The 21,338-nt window shown below is 50.0% G+C and overlaps 8 protein-coding genes across 8 annotated transcripts; 4 read left to right on the top strand and 4 right to left on the bottom strand.

The window, feature by feature from the left end:
• The first annotated feature begins 726 nt into the window (after positions 1-726).
• On the top strand, positions 727-1,294 carry BO87DRAFT_236256 (uncharacterized protein). Its single transcript, XM_025618801.1, has one exon. It carries the CDS (start codon positions 868-870, stop codon positions 1,165-1,167), a length of 300 nt encoding a protein of 99 aa, XP_025481748.1. The 5' UTR covers positions 727-867; the 3' UTR covers positions 1,168-1,294.
• Positions 1,295-2,527: 1,233 nt separating this feature from the next.
• BO87DRAFT_374635 (dienelactone hydrolase family protein) lies at positions 2,528-3,691 on the top strand. Its single transcript, XM_025622824.1, has 3 exons — positions 2,528-2,927; positions 2,994-3,075; positions 3,135-3,691. The coding sequence occupies exons 1-3, from the start codon at positions 2,684-2,686 to the stop codon at positions 3,655-3,657; spliced, it is 849 nt and encodes a 282-aa protein (XP_025481747.1). The 5' UTR covers positions 2,528-2,683; the 3' UTR covers positions 3,658-3,691.
• Positions 3,692-3,727: 36 nt separating this feature from the next.
• BO87DRAFT_457248 (ABC transporter ATP-binding protein) lies at positions 3,728-7,949 on the bottom strand (the record flags this gene model as incomplete). Its single annotated transcript, XM_025628788.1, has 5 exons — positions 3,728-4,620; positions 4,673-4,795; positions 4,849-6,736; positions 6,800-7,463; positions 7,513-7,949. 5 exons carry the CDS (start codon positions 7,947-7,949, stop codon positions 3,728-3,730), a joined length of 4,005 nt encoding a protein of 1,334 aa, XP_025481746.1.
• A 663-nt stretch (positions 7,950-8,612) lies between these two features.
• Positions 8,613-9,302, bottom strand: BO87DRAFT_384725 (polysaccharide biosynthesis domain-containing protein; the record flags this gene model as incomplete). Its single annotated transcript, XM_025624696.1, has 5 exons — positions 8,613-8,670; positions 8,729-8,765; positions 8,828-9,112; positions 9,166-9,190; positions 9,258-9,302. The coding sequence occupies 5 exons, from the start codon at positions 9,300-9,302 to the stop codon at positions 8,613-8,615; spliced, it is 450 nt and encodes a 149-aa protein (XP_025481745.1).
• Positions 9,303-9,888: 586 nt separating this feature from the next.
• BO87DRAFT_236160 (synembryn) lies at positions 9,889-11,747 on the bottom strand. Its single transcript, XM_025618800.1, has 6 exons — positions 11,613-11,747; positions 11,489-11,563; positions 11,195-11,430; positions 11,022-11,141; positions 10,120-10,964; positions 9,889-10,066 (listed from the first exon to the last, which is right to left on the bottom strand). The coding sequence occupies exons 1-6, from the start codon at positions 11,638-11,640 to the stop codon at positions 9,967-9,969; spliced, it is 1,404 nt and encodes a 467-aa protein (XP_025481744.1). The 5' UTR covers positions 11,641-11,747; the 3' UTR covers positions 9,889-9,966.
• A 664-nt stretch (positions 11,748-12,411) lies between these two features.
• On the top strand, positions 12,412-18,202 carry BO87DRAFT_414245 (putative telomere length regulator protein (Rif1)). Its single transcript, XM_025626622.1, has 3 exons — positions 12,412-15,469; positions 15,519-15,785; positions 15,834-18,202. Exons 1-3 carry the CDS (start codon positions 12,539-12,541, stop codon positions 17,940-17,942), a joined length of 5,307 nt encoding a protein of 1,768 aa, XP_025481743.1. The 5' UTR covers positions 12,412-12,538; the 3' UTR covers positions 17,943-18,202.
• A 433-nt stretch (positions 18,203-18,635) lies between these two features.
• Positions 18,636-19,795, top strand: BO87DRAFT_236131 (putative RING finger protein). The gene is made up of 3 exons (XM_025618799.1): positions 18,636-18,778; positions 18,839-18,937; positions 19,031-19,795. The coding sequence occupies exons 2-3, from the start codon at positions 18,861-18,863 to the stop codon at positions 19,704-19,706; spliced, it is 753 nt and encodes a 250-aa protein (XP_025481742.1). The 5' UTR covers positions 18,636-18,778; positions 18,839-18,860; the 3' UTR covers positions 19,707-19,795.
• Positions 19,796-19,832: 37 nt separating this feature from the next.
• BO87DRAFT_457244 (D-hexose-6-phosphate mutarotase) lies at positions 19,833-21,122 on the bottom strand. Its single transcript, XM_025628787.1, has 3 exons — positions 20,808-21,122; positions 20,364-20,693; positions 19,833-20,312 (listed from the first exon to the last, which is right to left on the bottom strand). Exons 1-3 carry the CDS (start codon positions 21,051-21,053, stop codon positions 19,926-19,928), a joined length of 963 nt encoding a protein of 320 aa, XP_025481741.1. The 5' UTR covers positions 21,054-21,122; the 3' UTR covers positions 19,833-19,925.
• Positions 21,123-21,338: the final 216 nt, after the last annotated feature.

Raw genomic sequence — 21,338 nt, 5'->3', positions numbered from 1 at the left:
CAAGATTTCAGCGGCTAACTGGTGTCAGAGAATGACGATGCTCATCATTCCAAGACAGGCCCTGCAAGTGGTCGTCGAATGGCAAGAGGGGAGAGCCACAGATTGGCGCTGATTGACTGATTTGCTGATGCTGATGCTGATGCTGATGCCGACGAGAAAGTGGCTGGGTCGCTGGCGGAGATAAAATAGCGAATGGATTTTTCCCCAGCCAGAAAGAAGTGACTGATCAGAAGTAGTAGTAGTACAACCCTTGGGGATGCTTCCAGACTCAGGAGGTCAATTTGATCGTGACACGACACAATTACGCATCAACAGAGTCTCTATACAAATTAAAAAGGACTCCATCGCACCCTCCCGACTAATTAAAGACGATCTCATTGTGAAACGAGAGGCGCAATACAAATTGAAGCTGCCGGGTTTTCCTTCCCCGAACCACCGGCGCGTGCCATTTTTAGAACACGTTCCTTCGCTGCTGGTTTTCTGGTTGGTGTCGGATCAACGTTGGGGGTTGTGTTCAGTTGATTTACTCCAGACGCCTCTCTATCTAGCTTTAAGTTCAGTCAGCTTAACGCCCATGGAAAATTAAGCTCACTTATCATCGCCAGGGTCAACTGAGCACCACCCGGGATGGGGCTGTCATTACGGAGTACCCCATCGGAATAAAGTCCTCCCGGTTCACTAGTTGGTCTTGTTAGTTGTTAGTCTCGTTATGGAATCTCCTCCTGAATCCTGACCCACTCCTCATCTACTCCATATTCATGTAGATAGCCGATCTCGCTTTCAGGGCAACAGACTTCCTGCCATCTTCCATCATGCCAAAAACACGACAGCTCCTCCAGTGAGAGACCACCTATCCCTACACTAGGGATGATCGTAACGTTCTTGAACTGTATCACTTTGAGAAGCAGAATATATTCTTTGCTCATCTCAATTCTCACCGGCTGGATCAAAGACGTTGTCCCATTGAACTTAAATTGTTCAGATGTCTGTCAGATGTTAGACGCTGAAGATTACTTACATTGTAGTTCCAACGTTTGTATCCCGGCACTGCCAACACTCAGTGCAAGGCCTGAATCTTTGACTTTCCATACAGGATTGGTGAGGATTATGCCGGGTAACGGAGATGAGAAGGTTAGATGCGATGCAGAACCTAAAATGGCTTCGTGAGCACTGTCTTGAGGTTTCAATCTTGGATATATGCGTTTGGCTCCTCGACAGGCCGGTCAGAGGGTATCGAGTTTTAGCAACTTGGCCGCTTTCCATTGAAACCCACCGGCATGAGAATGAACGAATACCGAGTGGCGTGCATCGTGATTATAGATACTCAACTGTTGACTCATATGATTCAGACGTTCTCACATTCCATGATGATGGCCTCCAATTTCAACCAAATGCAATGAAATAACCTTGGGATTCTGTGATTCAACTATACCCATTTTTTGCGATGAGAACAACATCCATGATCTTTCGAGCGAGAACTTGGTCGAGGGCCTTTGGTCCCCTCTCTGACTGACCCATGTCCGAATAACATATCCGTTGTTGATGGCTGGAAAATATCTTGTCCGGTGGACTTAAGAGTGGGCCGGCTATTTGCAGATTGAGATGATTAGAGCCTTTCATCGGCTAAAAAAGTTTGGGCGTCGATCAGCTAGGGCCATCTGAGTACTACAAGTTCGGAGATAATTCATGAATGCCCTAAAGGCCGAGGAGAAGGAAAAGATGGCATTGATGCAAATCTCCGCGCTACTATCGGAAATTTTGATAGAATGTTGATAAAGGGCCTTTTGATACCTTATTTTGGCTCTCTTCAGCCCATACGGTCTTTTCACAACCGCTGTTCTGCACTGATAATCGAGAATAATCTCGTTCGATCATGCCATTTACGAGGAATGTGAGCCGTATCGCGAATCAAAAGGTTTCTAGTAAGGAAGCGTACGACGAAGACTCAAACAAGATTGAGGGCGACATTCTCCAGCATGACATCTAGAGGCAATTCTTATAAACTAGCCTTGCATACTGTATATCTGCTTAACAATTTGTGGACCAATAACAAGGCAGCATGCGCATCAATGATCCTATCTATGAAAGCGCCGTTGAATCCCACCGATCCGTAAACCCTTCTTAGAATCTTACAATATCCGCTCAGGCGTCCAGCTAGCAACTACCTACTACTAAGTAGTAATACCCAAGCTACCTAGCTTCCCATCCAATCCCATTTCATCCCGCACCAGCCATTGGAATCTCGGAGAGTACAAACTACACCAAGTCAAGGATGATCCCAAGGACGACATGCACAGACAAACCTTCACCCATATTACGCGAGCTCCTTCCCTCTTTCAATCAGGCCTCCATTCCACGCAGTGCTCAATCATAATTCAACGTCGGAGTTAAAACCCTGACCCTACCATGTCCACTTGTCCATCCCACTCACTATCCCGGACTTAACCCATGTTACCTCCGGCAATCCCGAACCTGCCTGGCTAAACCCACTACGCCATGCCATGGAACCTCGAACTCTACCTGCCCACATCAACTGACAGCAACACATAAGCAACCAGTTCCCCGCTCCTCGATCCTAGGTATCAACCTACTCAACACTATCCGCCTCATATCGAGAAAGACCATAGCAGAACCTAACACATACCTCAACTACCACTACGTCATATAGATATATATTATCATCATGTCCTGTCCCGACTGCTTCAGCGGCCACGTGCACGAGGACACTACGCCCAGAGGAACAGTCACCACCTTGCATGGCCTGAGTGCATATGTGACGGAGCCGACGTCCACAGAATCTCCCATCAAGGGGATCATCATCATCATTCCGGATGCGTTTGGGTGGGAGTTTGTCAATAATCGCATTCTGGCTGATCATTATGCCGACAAGGGAGGGTATAAGGTGTATTTGCCTGAATTTATGAATGGTATGTTTACTCCTGATCATTGATGCTCATGTGGATATGTACTAAATATATATACTGCATAACCAGGACACGCCGCTCCAGTGTGGTCCCTAAACACCCTATCTGCAATAATGAAGACCTCATCCATCATGGACTGGATCACGAAACCGTAAGTCTCTCACACACCTACCCAGCACAACTACTATAGTGCAATCTCACACGATGCAGATACCACATCGCCTGCGCCATGTACGCCATGATCCCCTTCGTCTACCACACCAAATTCACCACCTCCTGGCCCACCGTCAAGACATTCTTCACCGCTGTACGGCGCAACGAAGGCGCCAACCTCCCCATCGCAGCTGCAGGGTTCTGCTGGGGTGGGCTACACACCGTGTATCTAGCGCACGACAAAGAAGAAGACAAAGTAGATGGCAAACCCCTAATCGATGCCGGTTTCACGGGCCATCCCAGCAATCTGAAGATCCCCGCGGATATCGAGAAGATCAAGATCCCTGTGAGCTTTGCGATGGCGGAACTGGATATGACGGTGAAAATGCCGCAGATCAAGCAGATTGAGAAAGCCGTGGGAGAGAAGGATGTGGGGGAGGTGAAGGTCTACTACGGGGCTGGGCATGGGTTTTGTGTGCGTGCGGATGTGATGGTTAAGGATGTGAGGGCGCAGGCTGAGGAAGCGGAGGATCAGGCGATTGCGTGGTTTCAGAAGCAGTTTGCGAAGGTGTCTTATTGATTTACTATCCTTCCTTTAATTATTGTGGGGAGCGTGCTCTATTCTTCTCTCTCTCCCTCATACCCCCATTTCATCCATCCCCCTCAGAATCCTCCTCCTCCTCAATCAAAGCCCTTAATTTCCCACCCTGCCGCCGAGCAAGCACCTTATACTTCCCCGCTTCCACCACACGACCCTTGTCAATCACAATAACATTATCCGCAATCTCCATCATATCCCTTGCATGCGTAATGATCAAGACAGTAAGGCCCTTCCGCGTCGCGACCAACCTCTGCACGGTCCGTCGAATGATCTTAGCGTTATTCGGATCCAGGCTGGACGTGGCTTCATCCAGGATAAGAAGCTGTGGCTGTCGCACCAGCGCCCGAGCAATTACCAGCCGTTGCGCTTGTCCCCCCGACATACCGGCCCCGCCGTCGCCTATCAGGGTGAAGTAGCCCTTCGGCAGGGATGTGATGAAGTCGTCGATCCCGGCTGCTTCTGCTGCGGCGCGGATGTGGAACATTGTGCGGAGTGGGGAGTCGGGTTCGAGGCCGTAGCTGATGTTGTCTGCTACTGTGCCGGGGAAGATGGAGGGTCGTTGGGAGACGATGGTGATGAGGGAGCGGAGGGTTGGGGTGTGGATGCGTTGGAGGTCGATTCCGTTTAGGGATATAGGGGAGGTTCTGTTTGTGGTGGTGGGGGCTTCGTAGAGGTTCAGGAGTAAGGATGCTATTGTGGATTTGCCGGAGCCTGATCGGCCTACGATTGCTGTGCTTTGGTTTCGGGGGATGGTGATGCATATGTCGCGTAGGACGTGTGCGTCTGGGCGGGATGGATAGCGGAAGTTTAGGTTGGTGATCTTTACTGGTGCGGCTGTGGTGATTTTGAGAGTACCTTGGTGTTCGTGGGATGCGCCGCGTGGAAGGTGTGCGAGGCGTAGGACTTGGCTGGCCATTATGTGGGAAACGCTGATCTGGGGGACTGGGGGTGTTAGCTGTGGGAGTGGGCAATGGTTGTAGGGTAGGTGGCTTACTCCATGATAGTACTGTGCTTGCGTATCCGATGCTGAAGAGAAGGACAGAGAAGACTGTCATGAGGCTGGTGACTGTGAACTCGAGCGATGATACGAGAACTGCTCCGTAATAGAAGATCAGGCCTGCGCAGGTCAGATATGTGAGAGTTTCAAGGGTTCCATATACAGCTGCTTACTGCTGACGAATATAATCATGGACTCTACCAGTCCGAAGAGAAAGCCGGTATAAACAGCCTTCTTCACTCCGAGGACCATACACAGTGCTGCTGCTTTCATGTGCTTCTTGTGGAAGTAAGGCTCAAGGGTCAATGTGCGGACGGTGCGAATCTGCGAGAACGTCTCGATGAATATCTCCGAAGCTGTCGTCTTGACCCCGGTACAACGTCTCTCCCATATTCCTGTGGTTTTCTCGAGCCCTCTGGTGATGGCATAGATGACTGGACCGCAAGCCACTGCCACAAGGGTGAGTTTCCAGCAAACAGCCATGCACCATATGATAGCCACCACGGTGACTGAAGTAGCCACCAGGACGTAGCCACCGAAATGACCGACCAGGTTTCGCATCTCCTCGGCGCTGTGGTTGAGGGACGAGGTGAGTTGGGAAGGTTCATTTCCTGCTTCTTCAAACCATTTTCGTGGCTGGTCAAGAATATGATGAAAACCTCTTTTGCGGAGACGGTCAACCCACGCCTGACCACATAGCTCCAGAAGATAATGCATCAGGAACGATATAACGCCGTCACCTATGGCTATTCCCAGGACTATCAGTGACCATGTCGAGGCTTTGGCTTGCTTGTTGTAAAACGTCTCAAGGAGCTTCGATAGGCAATAAGAAAATAGCGGAGTAGCCATCGAGTGACCTAGGGTGCTGAAACATCCTAGCAAAAGAAGCAGCTTTTGACCTCGAGTCAGGTTAGGAAGTATGGTCAGCATGATCCGCCCCAATGACATGCTTTCTTGCGGCGCGAGCCGTGCTGCATTCTTGTATGACCGCTTGCTTCGGTGCTTCGATCTGGCCCTGTTAATCTCATTGACGACATCATTCGCAGGAAGTATACTTTGTCTGAATCGGTTGGACTGGAAGTTCGTATCATCGACATGGACGGTATTGAGCTCGAACATCTGCATTCCAATCGACTCACGACGTGGTCTGAACCTTTGAGTGTCTGCAGATTGACGAATGCTCTGTATGCTTCTTTTGTAGCCGTGGATAGCATAAGAATGCCGTGCAAGCTCGCTGTGTCGAGAGAACGAATCAGGGCTTGGACCGCGTGTACCCTCGATTGAGGACCTTGAAGAAACACTGGAGCATCGATCAGAATAACTGTGGACAACGCCATGCTCACTTTCCTCACGATGGAGTTTGTCCGAGGTAGCAAAACACGTATTGCTCTCCTCCAGTTCATGTCTGTAGCCAGCTTGAATAACCGAGCCTTGGTCCATGATGTAGGTAAAGTCATGATCCATGATTTGCGACATATCATGTGTGATGATGATAGTTGTTTTCCCTCGACGCCATTCCCTGATAGCTTTCGTTATTTCCACGCGGTTCGTGGCATCAAGGGCACTTGTAGGCTCATCCATTATCAATATAGGCGTATCCCTTAACCGTGCCCTTGCAATCGCCACCCTCTGCTTTTGACCACCGCTTAAGAAATCACCACCATGACCAACACATGTATCAATTCCCTTGGGTAGATCATCTATTGTGCTTTGTAGCCTCGCAAGATCGATACATTCACGTACATCAACCTTGCTGAGTCCTTCATAGTTGCGGCTACCAAAGGCGATATTCATGAAGATGGATTCGTTGAACAAAACGCTTCGCTGCTCCAGCAGAGTAATATTGTTCCTTATCCAGTCGATGCTCAAAGATTGGATGGGAACCCCGTCTATCAGAATCTCTCCGGACTCTGGTAAGTAGAAGCGTGTGAGCAGCTGTCCAAGCGTGCTCTTTCCAGATCCACTTCTGCCAATAACGAAGGTCGTCTCTCCAGCGGGAAAGAAGAAGCTTGTCGACTTCAGAACCGGTCTGTTCGGTTGCGCTGGATAAGCAAAGGAGACCTGATAGACGCATCATAAGTTCAATGTACCACGCAACTATTCCACGGGTGTCGTCAAACTTACATTGCTGACCTCGATATCGCCTTCGCAAAACTTCGGGTAAACGGAACCCCTTCCATCCCCTCGAACAGTATCCTCTGACTCCGAGCTCAAAGTGTGGATTAGAGAAAGGGCTGCATCCTTTCCTTTTGCTAGGACGACAATTTGTGGCATGAGGAATTCCATTGACTGGGCAGCTGCTAAGCAAGCCCAGAATGTCCTGAGCACCTCTCCTGCTGAAATCTCACCGGAGGTAGCCAAAGAGCTCCCATACCAAAAGCCCTGCACGAACATTCCGAAAGTCATCAGTCGCAATATGGATATTTGTAGAGAGGTTAAGCGCGCGCGTTTGAGATAATGTATAGCGGCATTGTCAACGCTGCTTACGAAGTTTCGGATCTCGGTGTCTTGCCCGTTGAAAGACTTGACGCTGTCGATTGATGAAGTAGCATTGTCGACTATCAGCGATAGATGACCCAGCTCTGTCTTCTGTGCCTCCATACAAGAGTTTGTCTTGGTAGATAGGAAGGAGAGAGCGGCCGAGAGGAAGGGGATTCCCGCCAGAGTGACCAGAGTAAGGTCCCAGGAGGTGAAGAATGCTAGGGTTAGAGAGAAAATCGCTCGAAAACTGTACTGCAAAGCGAGGCCGAGAGGCTGCGATGTTGCTTTCTGTAGGTCTTCGATTTGCCTGGAAGATTGCGTCAGCTAGGACAGTGGCATACAAGAGTGCGACATACCCCTGGAGAGAAGACAGAAAGACCCTCGTGCCATCCGGCTGCGTTTCGAACCATTCCTGACTCTTCAGTAAAAGCCTTCCGAAGAGCTTGGTGCGTGCATTCGCAACCTGAAATTCCCCGAATATCACAAATAGAATGAAATAAACACTATTGCAAACCCAATTGATTGCTCCAAGTCCAACCAACTGGACAGCGTATTTGCTGATCTGTGGCGTTAGGTCCTGTTTTGCAACCTTTCCTCCACCGAATAGTGTGAACGTATTGAATATCTCGCCCAAGAGTACGGAGAATATGGGAACCGAGAGACTAGAAATGGCCGTAAATGTAAATCCTCCTATGAGCACCGGAAGATGTTTTGTTGTTGTGAAGCTGAACAGCGACATCCACCTCGGTTTTCGATGTATGAAGCGCCTGGCGCCAGCAAGGAAGGCTGCCATGATGAACTATACAGACTGACCAAGGCAGAAGATCTTCAATTGAGCATTTGGTCTTCGATTCCAATATTTAGGTGTCGTATAAGAAGACATGATGATGGTAGGAAAGTATAAAGTGCTAGGGCGTCATATAGAAAAAACATAAGCGAATGATGAACACCCAACAAACAGGCGTCCAAGTAATTCTTAGCATAATCATCAGAACAAAGAGCTACGTTCGTTTTCATATTAGCCCGTCTGTCCGGATATCAAGCACTTTCCATATGCGGGCATATTGTAGATGAAAAGAACAATGGGTTGCGTTGCCATTGTTCTCGGGTACACCGGAAAAATTTAGTGGGTCAACCACACGTCTTTCTATCCATCACTGCATTCCAAAGCATCGATTCAGCTCGTTATATGTACAGGTATCCACTCCGGTAGTAGCACCCTAGGGCGCCCTGTCGAGGGGCTATTCCCACTCTTTTATAGGGTCATATACGCTATGCTGGACCACCCGGATGAGACCTATGGGCCATGGTAGTAAATGATGGCTGTCGAACTCAAGAACTTGAGTTACTGCATAGTCTCGAGACGCTAGCAAAGCAAGGACGGTAAAGGCCCGGATGAACCATTCCGTCTAGCCGCCGTTCCTGCACGGCCCAGATAAGAAGCGCAGCTTCACATCTATTTGTTGGCCTTCTGCGCGCGCTCGTAGATCCAGTCGTTGAGACCAGCACGGTTTCTGATCCATGTATGAGTATCCAATTGTTTCCAGTTCTTATTGAAGCAGAAAGACTCACCTAGCGATCTCGACGGCGTAGAACTGCATACGCATGGCTATCCTTCTGTTAGCTAGCGTTCCACCCCCCAGACAAGCCACACAGCCATGTATCACTTACCGAAGATCGTGGTATCTCTGTCGTATTCGACCTTGGGGCTAGCACGCAGCATGGTACCGAAGTTGAAGTCCTCGATAATCTTCTCATACTGGTTGATCCAGTTACGCCACTTCTCCTTGCCCTCCTTGCTCTTCATCTTGTCTTCATCGAGCGTCTCGGCAGGGTCGAAGTCGGGGAATTCCTTCTGGAAAGACTCGAGGATCTCGTCGTCCATCTTGGTCAGGCGGAGTTTCGAGCCGGGGACCTTCTCCAGAATCGACCAATAAGTCATCAGATGTTCGACGGCTGCATAATCGTGAGTCATGGGACGAATTCGAATAAGAGATGTCCGGACCAACCCTTAACGGCAAACTGCTTCTCCATCTGCATGAAAGGTCAGCATTCTCGGTCGGAATTCTGAATAGGCAATCTAGGCGCAAAAGTGACATACATCCTCGAAGTTCTCCGCCGTCTCTGGATCAAAAGGCTTCGACATCTTGGCGGTTGTGTGGGCGTTAAATAATTACACAGGAAGCAGACAATATCAAAAGAAGAGTGTAAAGGTAGAAAAATGTTCTATTCGCTGGCTAACAGTCAGAGTAGTCGAAAAGGAATCGAAAAGTGAGTTGCCCCGCGCCCGACTTCTTTTTCCCGCAGGCGGAGAGATTTTTGCGCCGCCGCCCTTCAACCCCGCCGCTCGCGATTGGGCCGTACGTCATTTACAGATCTTAAAAACACCACCAGGCATTAAGAGTCCGGACTATGTACGCTCTAGTTCATCTACGTTACTAGCATGAATAATTTTCACTCAGATTTTCTATTTCGGCCTGCGAATCTATTCAGTTTGCTATCTAGATTGCTCGCTGTCTGAGAAATGCCATGTCCGGCTAACTAATCTGCCTCTGCCGCTTATTAATTGCATAGCAATCCACAGCGATGCTAGATCATACTGGAAAGATCCAGAAATGGCGGACGAACGCAAACGCCACTCAATGCTCTTCTGACAAACAGTCTTCAATCCAATCAGGGTTGACATACTGATTCATAGCGTATGAATTCATCGAGATCAAACAAAAGTAAAGAATCTCTTATCGGCGGCGAACAGAGATTAGACTATGGTACAGGGAAGCAATGTAAGGAAACGAAGAAGAGCATGATGTCTAATCACTGTCGTCGGAGTCGGGCAACTCTTCGAAACGTCCTTCATGGAGGGCGCGCGTGACAGGGTTCTCCACCTGAAGAATGCCGTTCGCTCTGGCTCTGTTGTGATACTCAGCATTTATTAGTGCAGGTAGAGAAAGGGTGAGGCTTACCGCTCAAATAACACAAATAATCGCTCTGCCTCTCTTTCTTTCTCCTCTTTGGTCATAGGAGGACCCTCGTCCTTCTTCTCTGCAGCCCACTTCTGGCCAGTAATGGGGTTGACATCTGGATCAAAACCGTTCGGGTTGGTTGCGAATGCTTCGCCTGCCGTCTTAGGGATTTCCATGCCGCGAGAAGCTAGTAGTCCTGCAGCGAACCCATATCCGATGTTCTTTGTCAGGTTTTCGGCGTCTTTGCCGGAGAGCACAAACATAAGCTCGGAAATAGCAGTCTTCAGATTAGGATAGGGCGTGGTCGATAGATTGAGTAACTTCGATGAAAGGGTGTCTGATTGTCCAATCGGACGGCTTCTATCATTTTCTTCGGGCAGAAGAAGCCATTGCATATACTTGCGGGGGCCGTCTGGGGCCATCTCATGAATAACCACGAGTGTATGGAACAGGGGTATAGCCTTGGTCTCCAGCTCGTCAGGACCGTATGCGGACACAGCTTGATCCAAGATGTTGATCAGCTTGTCGACATTGCAGTTCTGATTGAAGGTCGGGAAAAGGGGGCTACTCTCGAAGACTTTGCCCTTCTTGTTTTCCAGATCAAGCGTGGACAAGCAGTTAAGAAGATAGCTGAGGAGGCCTTCCAGAGGCTTTGGAGGGATATCGATGCGGTTGATCATCTTAAAGATGTGAGGGATCGAAGCTGAGAATGTCGCGGCCAAATCAGAATAGATCTTAGAAACATTGAAAATGAGTTTCAAGGTATCAGTAAGGGCCAACTCGTCTATCTGCGACAGAGACTTTTTGCCAGATTTGGGAAATTGTCTGGCGTGTCGGACGATTTGCTGGATTCAGTCAGCTTCCATCATATTCCGGTTTGGGCAAGACACGCATTAGCTTACGTAGTTGACATTTTCACCCAGAGAGTGGTGTCTGATAAGATTGTCAAAGTCCATTGTGGTGTCATAGGTAGACAGGAACAGGATCCGACTGATCACCATCTCGTCCTCCGAGGAATCACACTGATTGATGGTCAACTTCTGCACGAGCTGGTTGACATAGTGAATGGGTATACCTTGAGCCTCTCAGCCAATTTACCCCCGTAGCCTGTGTCTACGAACAGCTGGCGCATTGATCCATCTAAGAGGAGAGCATTTGCGACGCAGCGTAGAGCGGCACGACGCACATCCGGGGTATCCCCATCAACACCATATCTGGCTAATACTTCTATCCCCTCTTTAGAGTAAATAGGTTGGGCATGGCTGGGGTTGGTCCCGTGCTGCCTCAACTCTAGGAGTGTCTGCACGCGTTCTAAGGCACGCAGGTGACGAGGTCAGACCGGTACATATTACATTCCCTGCGTACTTACCCTTCGAAGTGAGAGACTTCGCCTCGAGGTCCGTTTTGAGAGAGCCCAGTAGTTTAGTGACTCGCTGCAGCTTCTCTAGTCGCTTGTTAATTGAGGTCTGGACGATGAATTGGCTTGTACATACCTGGGCCTTGGAGCGGCCTGAAATCCATGGTCAACTTTTGCTTAGCGCAATTCTATGCGCCTGGAAGTGAAGTCTGTCAAGGGGTAACTGCTGGCTTGCAATAGCCGTCTTACGGGGGCGCGGTGAACCCCTACTAGTCTGTCCAGTAAGTCCCACTTAGCTTGGGCTTGATCAAGTTGCAGCGAAAGCGGGTCTCCGCAATTATGGACAGAGTAGTTGGAGAGGCGAAAACCAGTCCCGAGGTTATGGGATGATCTGGAGTATCTTTCTTCGCCGATGGGCTGTAGTGAATTCCGGTGCTGGAAGCAGCGCAACGGATAAGGATAGGAGCTGATGTTGCGCTGATGAATAGAGATCCGCAGCGCAATAAAGCAGAACCCCACCGGATAGCACTAAGCGGCTGCACAGTATCTCCGCAGTCTGTACATGCAGCAATGGTATTAGACATAAGGTTGACGAGATGGACATAAATCAATGCATGCGGTCTGTGGTTAGTAGTTAAGTAGACGAAACTTACATTGACAACTCGTTCTGGGTTCGAAAACAACCAACGTGAATGGGGGAAACGAGAAAATTGAAGATAATAACTAAAGAATTGGGAGGTGGGCAACTCCGGTTCATCTCCGAAGCCTTCTCCGTGGTGCCTGAGTGCCTTACTGCCTTGGGCATGAAACGCGGCGCTGCCACTTTACGCGTGGCTCAGCCACAGGCGCGTCTTTTTGAGTTGCGTGGCTTGGCGCGGCCCCGGTAGGATCAAACTGGCACGGCTATCCTACTTTCACCAGGGCTTTGATCCTTGCTCATGCTTGTCGACAGCTTCGGTCTGGGTCATGGACAGCGTGGTTTCTAGCTAGGCTGTATCGCGATGTTCCTTCTCCTTCTTTCATTCTTGTCCCCGTTCTTTTCGTCGTCCGATTCTGTGAAATATGGTGGAGGTTCTCGGTCCTCTGTCTGCTCGTCCGCCTACTCCACCTAGGACATCATCTCGTATGCTGTCTGAAAATTATCGAACTGAAGATTCTCCGGTTGTTGTACACACGCCTCGCGACTCTCCCTTTTCCGTCAATGGCTCAACCGGTGCTCCGTCAAGTCGACAATCCAAGCGCGTGAACTTCTCACCATGGACAAGATACATCAAACCTCCCTCGTTTACCAATTCCGCCGCGAAGTCCAAATCTGACCTCAAGTCCCTGCCTCCCTCGAACGAATGCAAACCTACAAAATCTATCCTCAAACCGACCACATCACACTCTGCTACCAATTCGCCGTCTGCTGAACCTCAAGCTCCCGTTTCCTTCGCCATGCTTCTAGAGTCGATCTTACAACAGCTCGCTGGAGAGGCTGTCAGTTCAAGGCTCGACGCCTACATGCAGTTCTTCGGGGCCCTGAGAGCATATGACAATCTGCCTGGTGATCAAGAAATCATAGCGAGGTTGGGCTTGATCACTCAGTTCATACATCGGGACGTTAGCCGAGACTTGACAACCGGCGGACCGCTACATACCAACCTTGTAATACAGGCCCTTAAGCTGGCTGTTGCACTGGTCTGGCATAGTGAGATCTCTGCGCGTCTGCCAGATGACTTCAAGACTTTTCTCGTCGATCATTCCGTCAACTGTCTTCAAGATGTGAAGATGCCAAAGTCCGTGGTAACTCACTACTTGTCCGTTTTGTCAACCCAGAACTTTAACGCCAAGGTCATGACGAACACGCGAATAATACGCATTTTGACGGTTCTCCATGAATTGACTAATCGCGTCACTGGAAGCGCAATTGTGTCCCAGCGTTTAAGCATCTATCTTCGTGTCCTCAATCAATCTAAGATGATCTTCGTCTCAAATGCATCCCTGTGGATGGATCATCTCATATCCGGCTTGCTACACCATGTCAAAGATATCAGGATCAAGGCTATCTCGGTGGGCTTTCAGACCGCTATAGCGTGCGGGCCGAACCCAACCTTGTCGAAATGCGTCCGTGAGGTCTTCAGCAGACCTCTCGATGAGCGGAGGAAGCTTGTGACGGAAGTGTGCGAGCGAATGACGCGCATGATGGCACTTTCTGATTGCGGAGTCCACATACCTCAGATATGGAGTGTGATTATTCTACTCCTGCGCAGCAAAAAGTTCAACGTCGATCAGTGGGAGCATTTCAAAGAATGGGTCCTTGTGCTGCAGAGATGCTTCAATTGCAGTGATTCTGCAATCAAAGCCCAGGCCATCGTTGGCTGGAATCGGTTTGTTTATGTCGTCAGTCCTAGCGACACAACAAGCCCTTCGTTATTGCGGATGCTGAGCAAGCCCATCATCTCTCAGTTCGATCGGAAGAAGCAAGACAAACAACCCAGTCAGCTAGCCTTGTGCAGCTACTATAATCTTCTTTACTACGCCTTCCGTCCCTCGGCATCTTTTCAGCATCTTGATGTCGTCTGGGAAGAATATGTCGCTTCACCGGCTTCGAGCATTTTTTCGTCTGTACCCAGTCTCAGCGACAGGGTAGCCCACGTGCTATCCAATATGCTCTGGAGCCCTCAGGCGAAGGTTTGGTTGGAGAATAAGGTCAATGAGAGCAACAAGCTGGACCCTGAAGAGTTGCCATCCATTGACAGTAGGTGGATTCGGTCGAGGATAACATCGGTTTTGAGCGTTTTTGAGGAGATCTTCAAGTCTTCTGTCTGGAATCCCGATATTGAGCGGTCGAATATTGCTACAGCCTGGATCGGCTTGTCCAAGGCCTTGTCACATGCGTCGAGCAAAGAGATTACGCCCACGCCAGAATCGATGCAAGCTGTAGCACACGTGCTTGGCCTTCTTCAGCGCCTCTGGAACGCCGGGCCCTCATCGCTCAATGCGGCTATCGAGAAGGACTCAACGGATGCTTTCTATGACCGGTTCAGCTTTCTTTCCACCACTATGATCTACAGTCTTGGTAGCGCACGGTTTATCGAGAAATTACTCCTGAAGACAGCCGATGAGACTTTTCAGGCTGCTACTACGCCTACGCATCGTCATCAAAAGGCGAATACAAGTCTAGACAGTCCCATCCTGCATTTTCTTCGATTTATCAGTGAACTACCTGGTCATTCGGGGCCTTCCCCGCCATATTCGCGCCTCGTTACCAGTGTTCTAGAAGCGACATGCAGTGACAAGCTATCAAGGAGCTCACGTCTGGAATTCTTTAGCCAATGCGCAGATATACATGTGTTTGATGCGGCTGCTCATATTGGCGATGATAGTCTAGCTGAAACCGTGTGGAGGTCTGTGGCACAGCTGTCTGCAAGCTCTTTATCCTCCTTCCCTATGGAGACAGCTCGCGAACGTGACGGCTCAGTTTGCCGTGACTATGAGAACATTGTTAACATCCTTTCTGCCGGGTTAAAGTTCTCCGACGTATTCGAAGTCTGGAATCCGCTTGTTGATTCTCTTATCCGCGTCGTAAGAACCGAAAAGGGTGATCGGGCTATTTCCACCATGGCCATGGAACCTCTTGCCGCATCTATCATAGAACAAGGGACACGGAATACCTGCAAGCCCTCCGCATCACTCTTGAAACTCTCGCTCTCAATTCCTTACGGCCACGAGGCGGAGACGGCAAAAGGAACTCATGAAATGGCCTTCCCTCACAAGCTGATCGAACTAGTGGATAAGACTCTTCGTCAGTCGTACGAAAGCTTTGATCCTGTCGAACCGAACGGCATTGCAGATTTCATCGAGTGCCTGACGTCTCTTCTGGGATCGGGTGTACCTACTTTCCGTACAGCAGTGCTCACACACCTCCAGCAGTCCCTTGCACTTTATCTCAAAGACAAGGAGCGCAAGATAAACGCTGAGAGTGGCGTGGAAAGCAGAATCCTTACTGCTGTAAGTGTACGAAGCAAGGGGCTTGTGTTACGTACTAACTTAGAATTAGTGTCGCGCGCTGTCGTCAGCCGTCTTGAACATCTTGCAAGCAGCACAACCTCACGACGCCTTCTGTGTACAAAAGTTCGAGCCTATAATCTGTGCGGGTCTTGAGTCCACACATGCCTCTGTAACAAAACGATTTCTTGACTTCTGGCGTTGTTCGTTTGGATCACAAGAGTCATTGCCCTGCCCCGAGACGATATCTCGCGCGCTACATGATATTGAAGTCCAGATGAAGCTTCAGCAGCCGCATGGTCATCGGCAAAATTTACAGGTACGTATTCTGATTAATGTTCTAGTCTGCCCTGCTAAGGAATTCTAGTCCGAGGCACAATCCGATCGTCAAGACGCAAAGGCCTTTCCAGTCGATACATCGGTCAAGTCTCGCATTGCTTTCATTCTTGATGATCCATTCACATTGGGGCTGAACTCGTCGCCCATAACTGGAGGGTCTGAGCGCAAAGCCATGCCTACGTCTTCGGAGAAGCAAACCGGACATTCAGCAGGCCCACTATCCCAAACTGATGATGACTCTGACCCGGATGTGGCCACGGGTCATTCGATGCCCCTCCCAACGGGATCGGGAGACCCTAGGAAGCGTAGCGAGTTGTTTTCGATCATTGAGAGCCTTCGTTCGTCTTCACCTCCGACGAATACTCCAAGAGAACTCGGTTTCATGACGCCCCCGCACTTGCGCGACCTGCGCAACGCGGATGCCGACGCCGGGACTCCACAAACCCCTACCCTACCACCTGTCGCCACTGACAACGAATACGGGTTTCTCGGTTCTTCCCCTACGCCGGGTACTCGAAGCCTAACGCAATTGAGTGAACCAGAGATACCCCAATCGCTGTCGACTCCAGCGGCAGAAGAGTCTGTCTTAGAAAACGAACTTCAATCCTCCCCTCCAAAGCTGAAATCGACCAGTCCTGAACCTCGAAGTAACACAGGAAACATGAACACACCAGGATCAGGGAACACTGCGTCGAGCAGGAGCAGAAGATCGAAGAGGAGGGCCCGGCGTTCGTCAAGGCAGAAGAAGGCAATGAACGCTCAGTCCAGTCAACCGGAAGCGACTGATGAAAGCATGGCAGTTGATTCAGAGGAGCCACTGACGAAGCGTCTCCGTTCATCGACAGGCAAATTGCCAGAAGACAAAAGTCTCTCCATTGAAGACATGCAATCGAAGGATTCGTCAAAGAATGGCTCTCGTGACTCTGGGCTCTCCCAAGACCCCGTTACGGATTCTGGTGCAACTGAGGAGCCTGTCATCGAGCCAGAGCACCAGGTTAATGCCGAGCAACCGAAAGACAAAGAAAAACAACAAACAGACGGCTACGACTACATAGCGGACTCATGCAGCGACGACATGGAGACCCAGGTTGCGTCTCAGTTGGAGCAGGATCTAGAACTCGCTGTAGATCTGGACGACACGGCGAGTATAGAACATGCAACAGCTTCGGAGCAGGGTGCGAATAAGAAACGAAAGCGCGAGGCAGAGCAATCTACACCTTCGGACAAAGAGCGGCGTCGCTCTTCAAGACTCACAAAGACGTCTTCTGTCGTAGATATCGAGGGAGGCCGTGCTACTCGGTCTAAGAGACCGATGACGGTGTCACAGGAGGTCGAATCATCCCCTGCTGAATCGGCGCCGAAGCGACGGAAGACGGAGTCTAAAAGTGATATGACTGGCACGAGCAAGCCCGCCGAGCAATCAGCCAGTACAGATAGCGGGAAGACCAAGGTTCTGGACACTCAAGACAGCTCTCAAAAACGCAGATCCTCTCGTCTCAGCGGACAGGCGGCGCCAGCCATTCCCGAGGAGAGCCCGCTTCCGAAGAGGTCACCACGACCTAGTCGTTCTCGCAAGGCGACCAAGGACAAGACCAAAGACAGCATACCAGAAGAGCCTCAACTTAGAGAAGTTGTCGAGACCCACCACGACGAGACTCCTACTATAGATGCGGTGGATCAACCTGTCAAGGATGAAAAGGAACCCAAGATCACTGCTGAAGATAAACCAGCTGAGCAACTCCCAGAACCGGATAGCTCAGTGCAGCCTCCAACAGAAGCTCAGGTCGACGAACCGATGGATGAGCCGGTGCCCGAGACCCAGCAAACAGCACCTGATGACGTGCAAATGGAAGACGCGCCCACAGTGACCAAACCCATCCCTGAGAAGAAGGCGCCATCTGAAGAGAAGGAACTGGAGACGACGGAAAAGAAGACGCGAGCAGTATCCCGCACAACGCAGACCGAAGGCCAGAAGGAGCCAGAGATCACGGAGGCAGGAATTACAGACTCCCTCCGCAAAGTCTTGAGCGATGTGAAACTGGCCAAGTTGGATCGAAACTCGCTGAAGGAAATTGACGATTTACTATTTGATATTCGGGTGGAAACGCATGAGGCATTGAGGAGAAACACCGTTTGAATGGATTTTGCATAGCGATGGCGTTGTACTTGTGTCTATATCCTAGTATCAATATTTTATACTCCTTGCGCTTTTTTTTGTCTGTCTGTCTGACTGTTTTATTTTGTGACCATGGCCATCAAAAGAAGTCTCATCTGTTTATGATCCTGTGCTTGATTTGCCATTATTCTTTCGGTCCTATGTTCTGTTATAAGATGGACGATGCGGAAGCTGAATGTACTCATCACGCTTTGAAGACTGGAGAATGCAATTGTAATACCAGCATACCATAAACCTATATTTTAATCCCAATCACTAGTCGCTACTAGTTTCTAAGGTAGTTCAAGATGATTAATCCGCGGATTCCTTGGCCGCTGACAGGAGGAGTCAGTCTGTCATCTCATCCTCACTGCCACACACTCATCCAGGAGGCTTACTACTACTTACCAACCGACCAACCAACCATGCTTATCCTCCGGGGCGTCAGTTGCGCCCCAAACCTCACAGGGGCCCCCTAAAACCCGAGCACATCAGCTAGCTAAATACTAACTTACCTACTTCATCTATCCATCAGAACTGAGTCTCTATCCTCAGCATGACCACACTACTGACCCAACCCTGAATCAAAGACTCAAAGTCGTCAGTCAGACTGGCGTCATGGTCCCGAAGAAACGAGGAAAAGAGACCCGATAGCAAGCGGTGGTGTATTCACTAACCTTTCAACACAACACTTTGATTTTTGTTTTATCGCGGGGTCTATGACTGCGCTATAGTGTACTTTACTCACTCACTCAGCCCTCACTTTATCGGGATCATACTACCTACCTATCCGGGTAGATAGATAGGTAGTTTGTTGTGTGAGTATACCCCTACCTACCTACCCTGTTAATATGATAGCTGGAATACTAACAAAGAAGACTTTCGCAACAGCACCACATCATGGTCCAAGTATCCTCTCTAGCATTAGTAGGTTATCTAGCTCCAGTGCTTGTTACGTTTCTGCTCTTTATAACATGGTATGTATGTTTTTCCATACTTTATTTAGGGGATATACCACAAACCCCCTCCATGCAGCAAAGAACATGTCATTAAATCGAGATGAAATACAGGCTCATCCTCGGCACCCGCCGTCGCCGTCGCCGTCGTCGCCTCTACGGCCCTACATACCCCTACTCGGATGCCGAAATGGCGGCGGCGGCGGGGGGACAACGTAATCCCCGGATCGTGATCTCGCAGCAGCTTATCGAGGTACTTTATCCGCAGGTGAAGTACAAGGACTGGTTTGCTGGGAAGCAGAATGAGCAGAATGAGCAGCAGCGGCAGCAGCGGCAGCAGCAGCAGCAGCAGGATCTATCATCAGGTGCGATAGCGCAAGTGAGATCCACGCCCGGGGATAATGCTTCCGGTGAATCACCAGAGAACACCAACACCAACACCAACATCAACGATAGCAAAGAAAGAGACAAAGACACAGAAGATGCAGATACAAGTGGAGACAACCACCGCACGTGCGCAATATGCATAGACCAGTTCGCTGACGACGACGAGATCCGATCCCTGCCGTGTCGACATATCTTCCATACAGTGTGTTTGGATCCGTGGGTTACGAAGAAGAATGCGTTTTGTCCACTGTGTAAGAGGGCTTTGTGTGGGGTGAAGAAGGGGGTAAATGGGAGTGGAGGGGATAGGAGGAGTTGGCCTTGGAGGAGGCAATCGCAGAGGGCGAGTACGAGGGTGGTTTCGGTTTCGGTGCCCGAGGCGGCGGTTGTTAGGGGGTCGGTTTAGTTCATATGTTGCTTTGGGCAATTGGGGTGGTGAGTGGCTTTGTCTGGAGATGATGGGGGGAAGGATAGGTCTTGGTGGAGAGGATATCATACAATACTAAACGTACGCGGAGTACGCAATATACAATACTAGGGTAAAATTCTATTTCAATCTCAACTTTGGCATCCATCGTCACTGCATGATTATTCACGTAAAGTTAAACTATTCCTGTTATCCCAGTTACAACCGGGGCCGGATAGTCTGTCCACCTTCCCAAGATTCACCCGCCTCTAGGGTCTGCCAGCCAGCAACGGAACCGGCCTCGACACAAAGCATGTTCTTGTATGCCTCTTCAGGACCGAAATCCGCCATGCCCTTGGCCTTCTCAATCCAGGGGTTCCACACGACCACATCCGTCAACGCCTCTCGTGTGATAGAGAACAGAGGCTGATCATCCGACGCCGTGGACACGATAATCGGCACCTTCGGATCCAATGCCTTGTACACCCGGTCCGTTTCCTTGTTAATCTCTACTGCCTCCGAGGTCTCCGTGATAGCTGCACCACCCTGTGTCTTGTCCAAGTATTCTTTTTGCTGGAGGTTCTTGACCCGGACGTTCGTAATGTCCTACGTGTCTCGTTAGCCTGGATCCAGCGCTGCAATTGGGTCGTGACATACCTCAACGCTCAAATACGTGTGCATCAACACCTGGAAATCGAAGTTTTGCTCGCCCTGGTTCTGCACCTGCAGAGAAGTCTCCAAGCTCCCCTTTGTCAAAGTCACGCTATACACCAGTCCAAACTTAAACGGCCAGGCCTTCTGGAACTCTTCGCTCAGCATAGGATGTGACAGTCCAAAGTCCAACTTCACGGCGTCTTCGCCTTCCTTCCGGTCGCGGCCGAATGCTTCGGAGGAGGATTTGCCAAGGAATTCCCAGTTCGAGTTCCGAGCGAAGCCGTGTTGGGGAAGGGCAGAGGTAGCGTGGTTGGAGGGGGGAGGACCGAAGACCTGATTCGATGGAAATAGGAGTTAGTTGGTTTGCCTTTCAATGGATACTTGAAGGGAGGTGAGATATAGAGAGCAAGCTGGCTGTTCAGTGGTGATCAGCTGAAGAGGACATACCGGGAATACGACGGGAATGCCACCCCGGATAGGCTTGGAGCCATCTAGGTTAGCCTTCTCGCTCACGAAGAGCTGTTCCTTGCCATTGGCGAGCTTCCAGGAGGTGACGGTGGCTCCATAGAGATAAACAGTGACGGACTCGCCGGTGGGGAGGGTAGCTTCAACGGTGTTGTCGCGGAGGGAGATGGTGGGTTGAGGAAGAGAGGCACCGACGCCGATGGCGGCAGGCTTGTTAGAGCGATCCATGATGGTGGTTGGAAGTTAAGATGAAGGTATTCAAGGTGAAAGAGAGAAGGGGAAAGAGCAGCAAAGACGGAGGATGGATGCGGGGAGGCCGGAGTCAACTGAACCGGCGGGGCGGCGGGGCATTGGCGTCATTCGTTCCTCGCCGTTTCAGTTTACGAGCACAACTCATCCCCTTCCATTTCTTATCTTCCTATTGTCGAGGTGCATGTTTCAAAGTATCTGATGTGTCTTGACAATAGTTTGAGTCTTTGAACTTCTTCAGGATACTTTTGAAGTCCCAATTCA

This window comes from Aspergillus neoniger (assembly GCF_003184625.1).
Source record: "Aspergillus neoniger CBS 115656 unplaced genomic scaffold BO87scaffold_9, whole genome shotgun sequence".
NCBI classification, from domain to species: Eukaryota; Fungi; Ascomycota; class Eurotiomycetes; order Eurotiales; family Aspergillaceae; genus Aspergillus; species Aspergillus neoniger.
The sequence above is the reverse complement of the archived record's forward strand: the minus strand, read 5'-3'. Positions and strand labels throughout refer to the sequence as shown.

Bases quoted from the DNA above. Each gene is read 5' to 3' on its own strand.
- BO87DRAFT_236131 (XM_025618799.1), top strand. From the start codon at position 18,861: ATGGTCCAAGTATCCTCTCTAGCATTAGTAGGTTATCTAGCTCCAGTG. The intron at 18,938-19,030 runs GTATGTATGTTT...GATGAAATACAG, and splicing joins TTTCTGCTCTTTATAACATG to GCTCATCCTCGGCACCCGCC.
- BO87DRAFT_236160 (XM_025618800.1), bottom strand. From the start codon at position 11,640: ATGGATTTCAGGCCGCTCCAAGGCCCAG. The intron at 11,431-11,488 runs GTAAGTACGCAG...TGCGTGCCTTAG, and splicing joins GAAGTCTCTCACTTCGAAGG to AACGCGTGCAGACACTCCTA. The intron at 10,067-10,119 runs GTAAGCCTCACC...GTATCACAACAG, and splicing joins TTATTTGTGTTATTTGAGCG to AGCCAGAGCGAACGGCATTC.
- BO87DRAFT_414245 (XM_025626622.1), top strand. From the start codon at position 12,539: ATGGTGGAGGTTCTCGGTCCTCTGTCTGCTCGTCCGCCTACTCCACCT. The intron at 15,470-15,518 runs GTAAGTGTACGA...ACTTAGAATTAG, and splicing joins AAAGCAGAATCCTTACTGCT to TGTCGCGCGCTGTCGTCAGC. The intron at 15,786-15,833 runs GTACGTATTCTG...AAGGAATTCTAG, and splicing joins GTCATCGGCAAAATTTACAG to TCCGAGGCACAATCCGATCG.
- BO87DRAFT_236256 (XM_025618801.1), top strand. From the start codon at position 868: ATGATCGTAACGTTCTTGAACTGTATCACTTTGAGAAGCAGAATATAT.
- BO87DRAFT_457244 (XM_025628787.1), bottom strand. From the start codon at position 21,053: ATGGATCGCTCTAACAAGCCTGCCGCCATCGGCGTCGGTGCCTCTCTT. The intron at 20,694-20,807 runs GTATGTCCTCTT...CCATCGAATCAG, and splicing joins GCATTCCCGTCGTATTCCCG to GTCTTCGGTCCTCCCCCCTC. The intron at 20,313-20,363 runs GTATGTCACGAC...CGAGACACGTAG, and splicing joins ACACGTATTTGAGCGTTGAG to GACATTACGAACGTCCGGGT.
- BO87DRAFT_374635 (XM_025622824.1), top strand. From the start codon at position 2,684: ATGTCCTGTCCCGACTGCTTCAGCGGCCACGTGCACGAGGACACTACG. The intron at 2,928-2,993 runs GTATGTTTACTC...CTGCATAACCAG, and splicing joins TTTGCCTGAATTTATGAATG to GACACGCCGCTCCAGTGTGG. The intron at 3,076-3,134 runs GTAAGTCTCTCA...CACACGATGCAG, and splicing joins ATGGACTGGATCACGAAACC to ATACCACATCGCCTGCGCCA.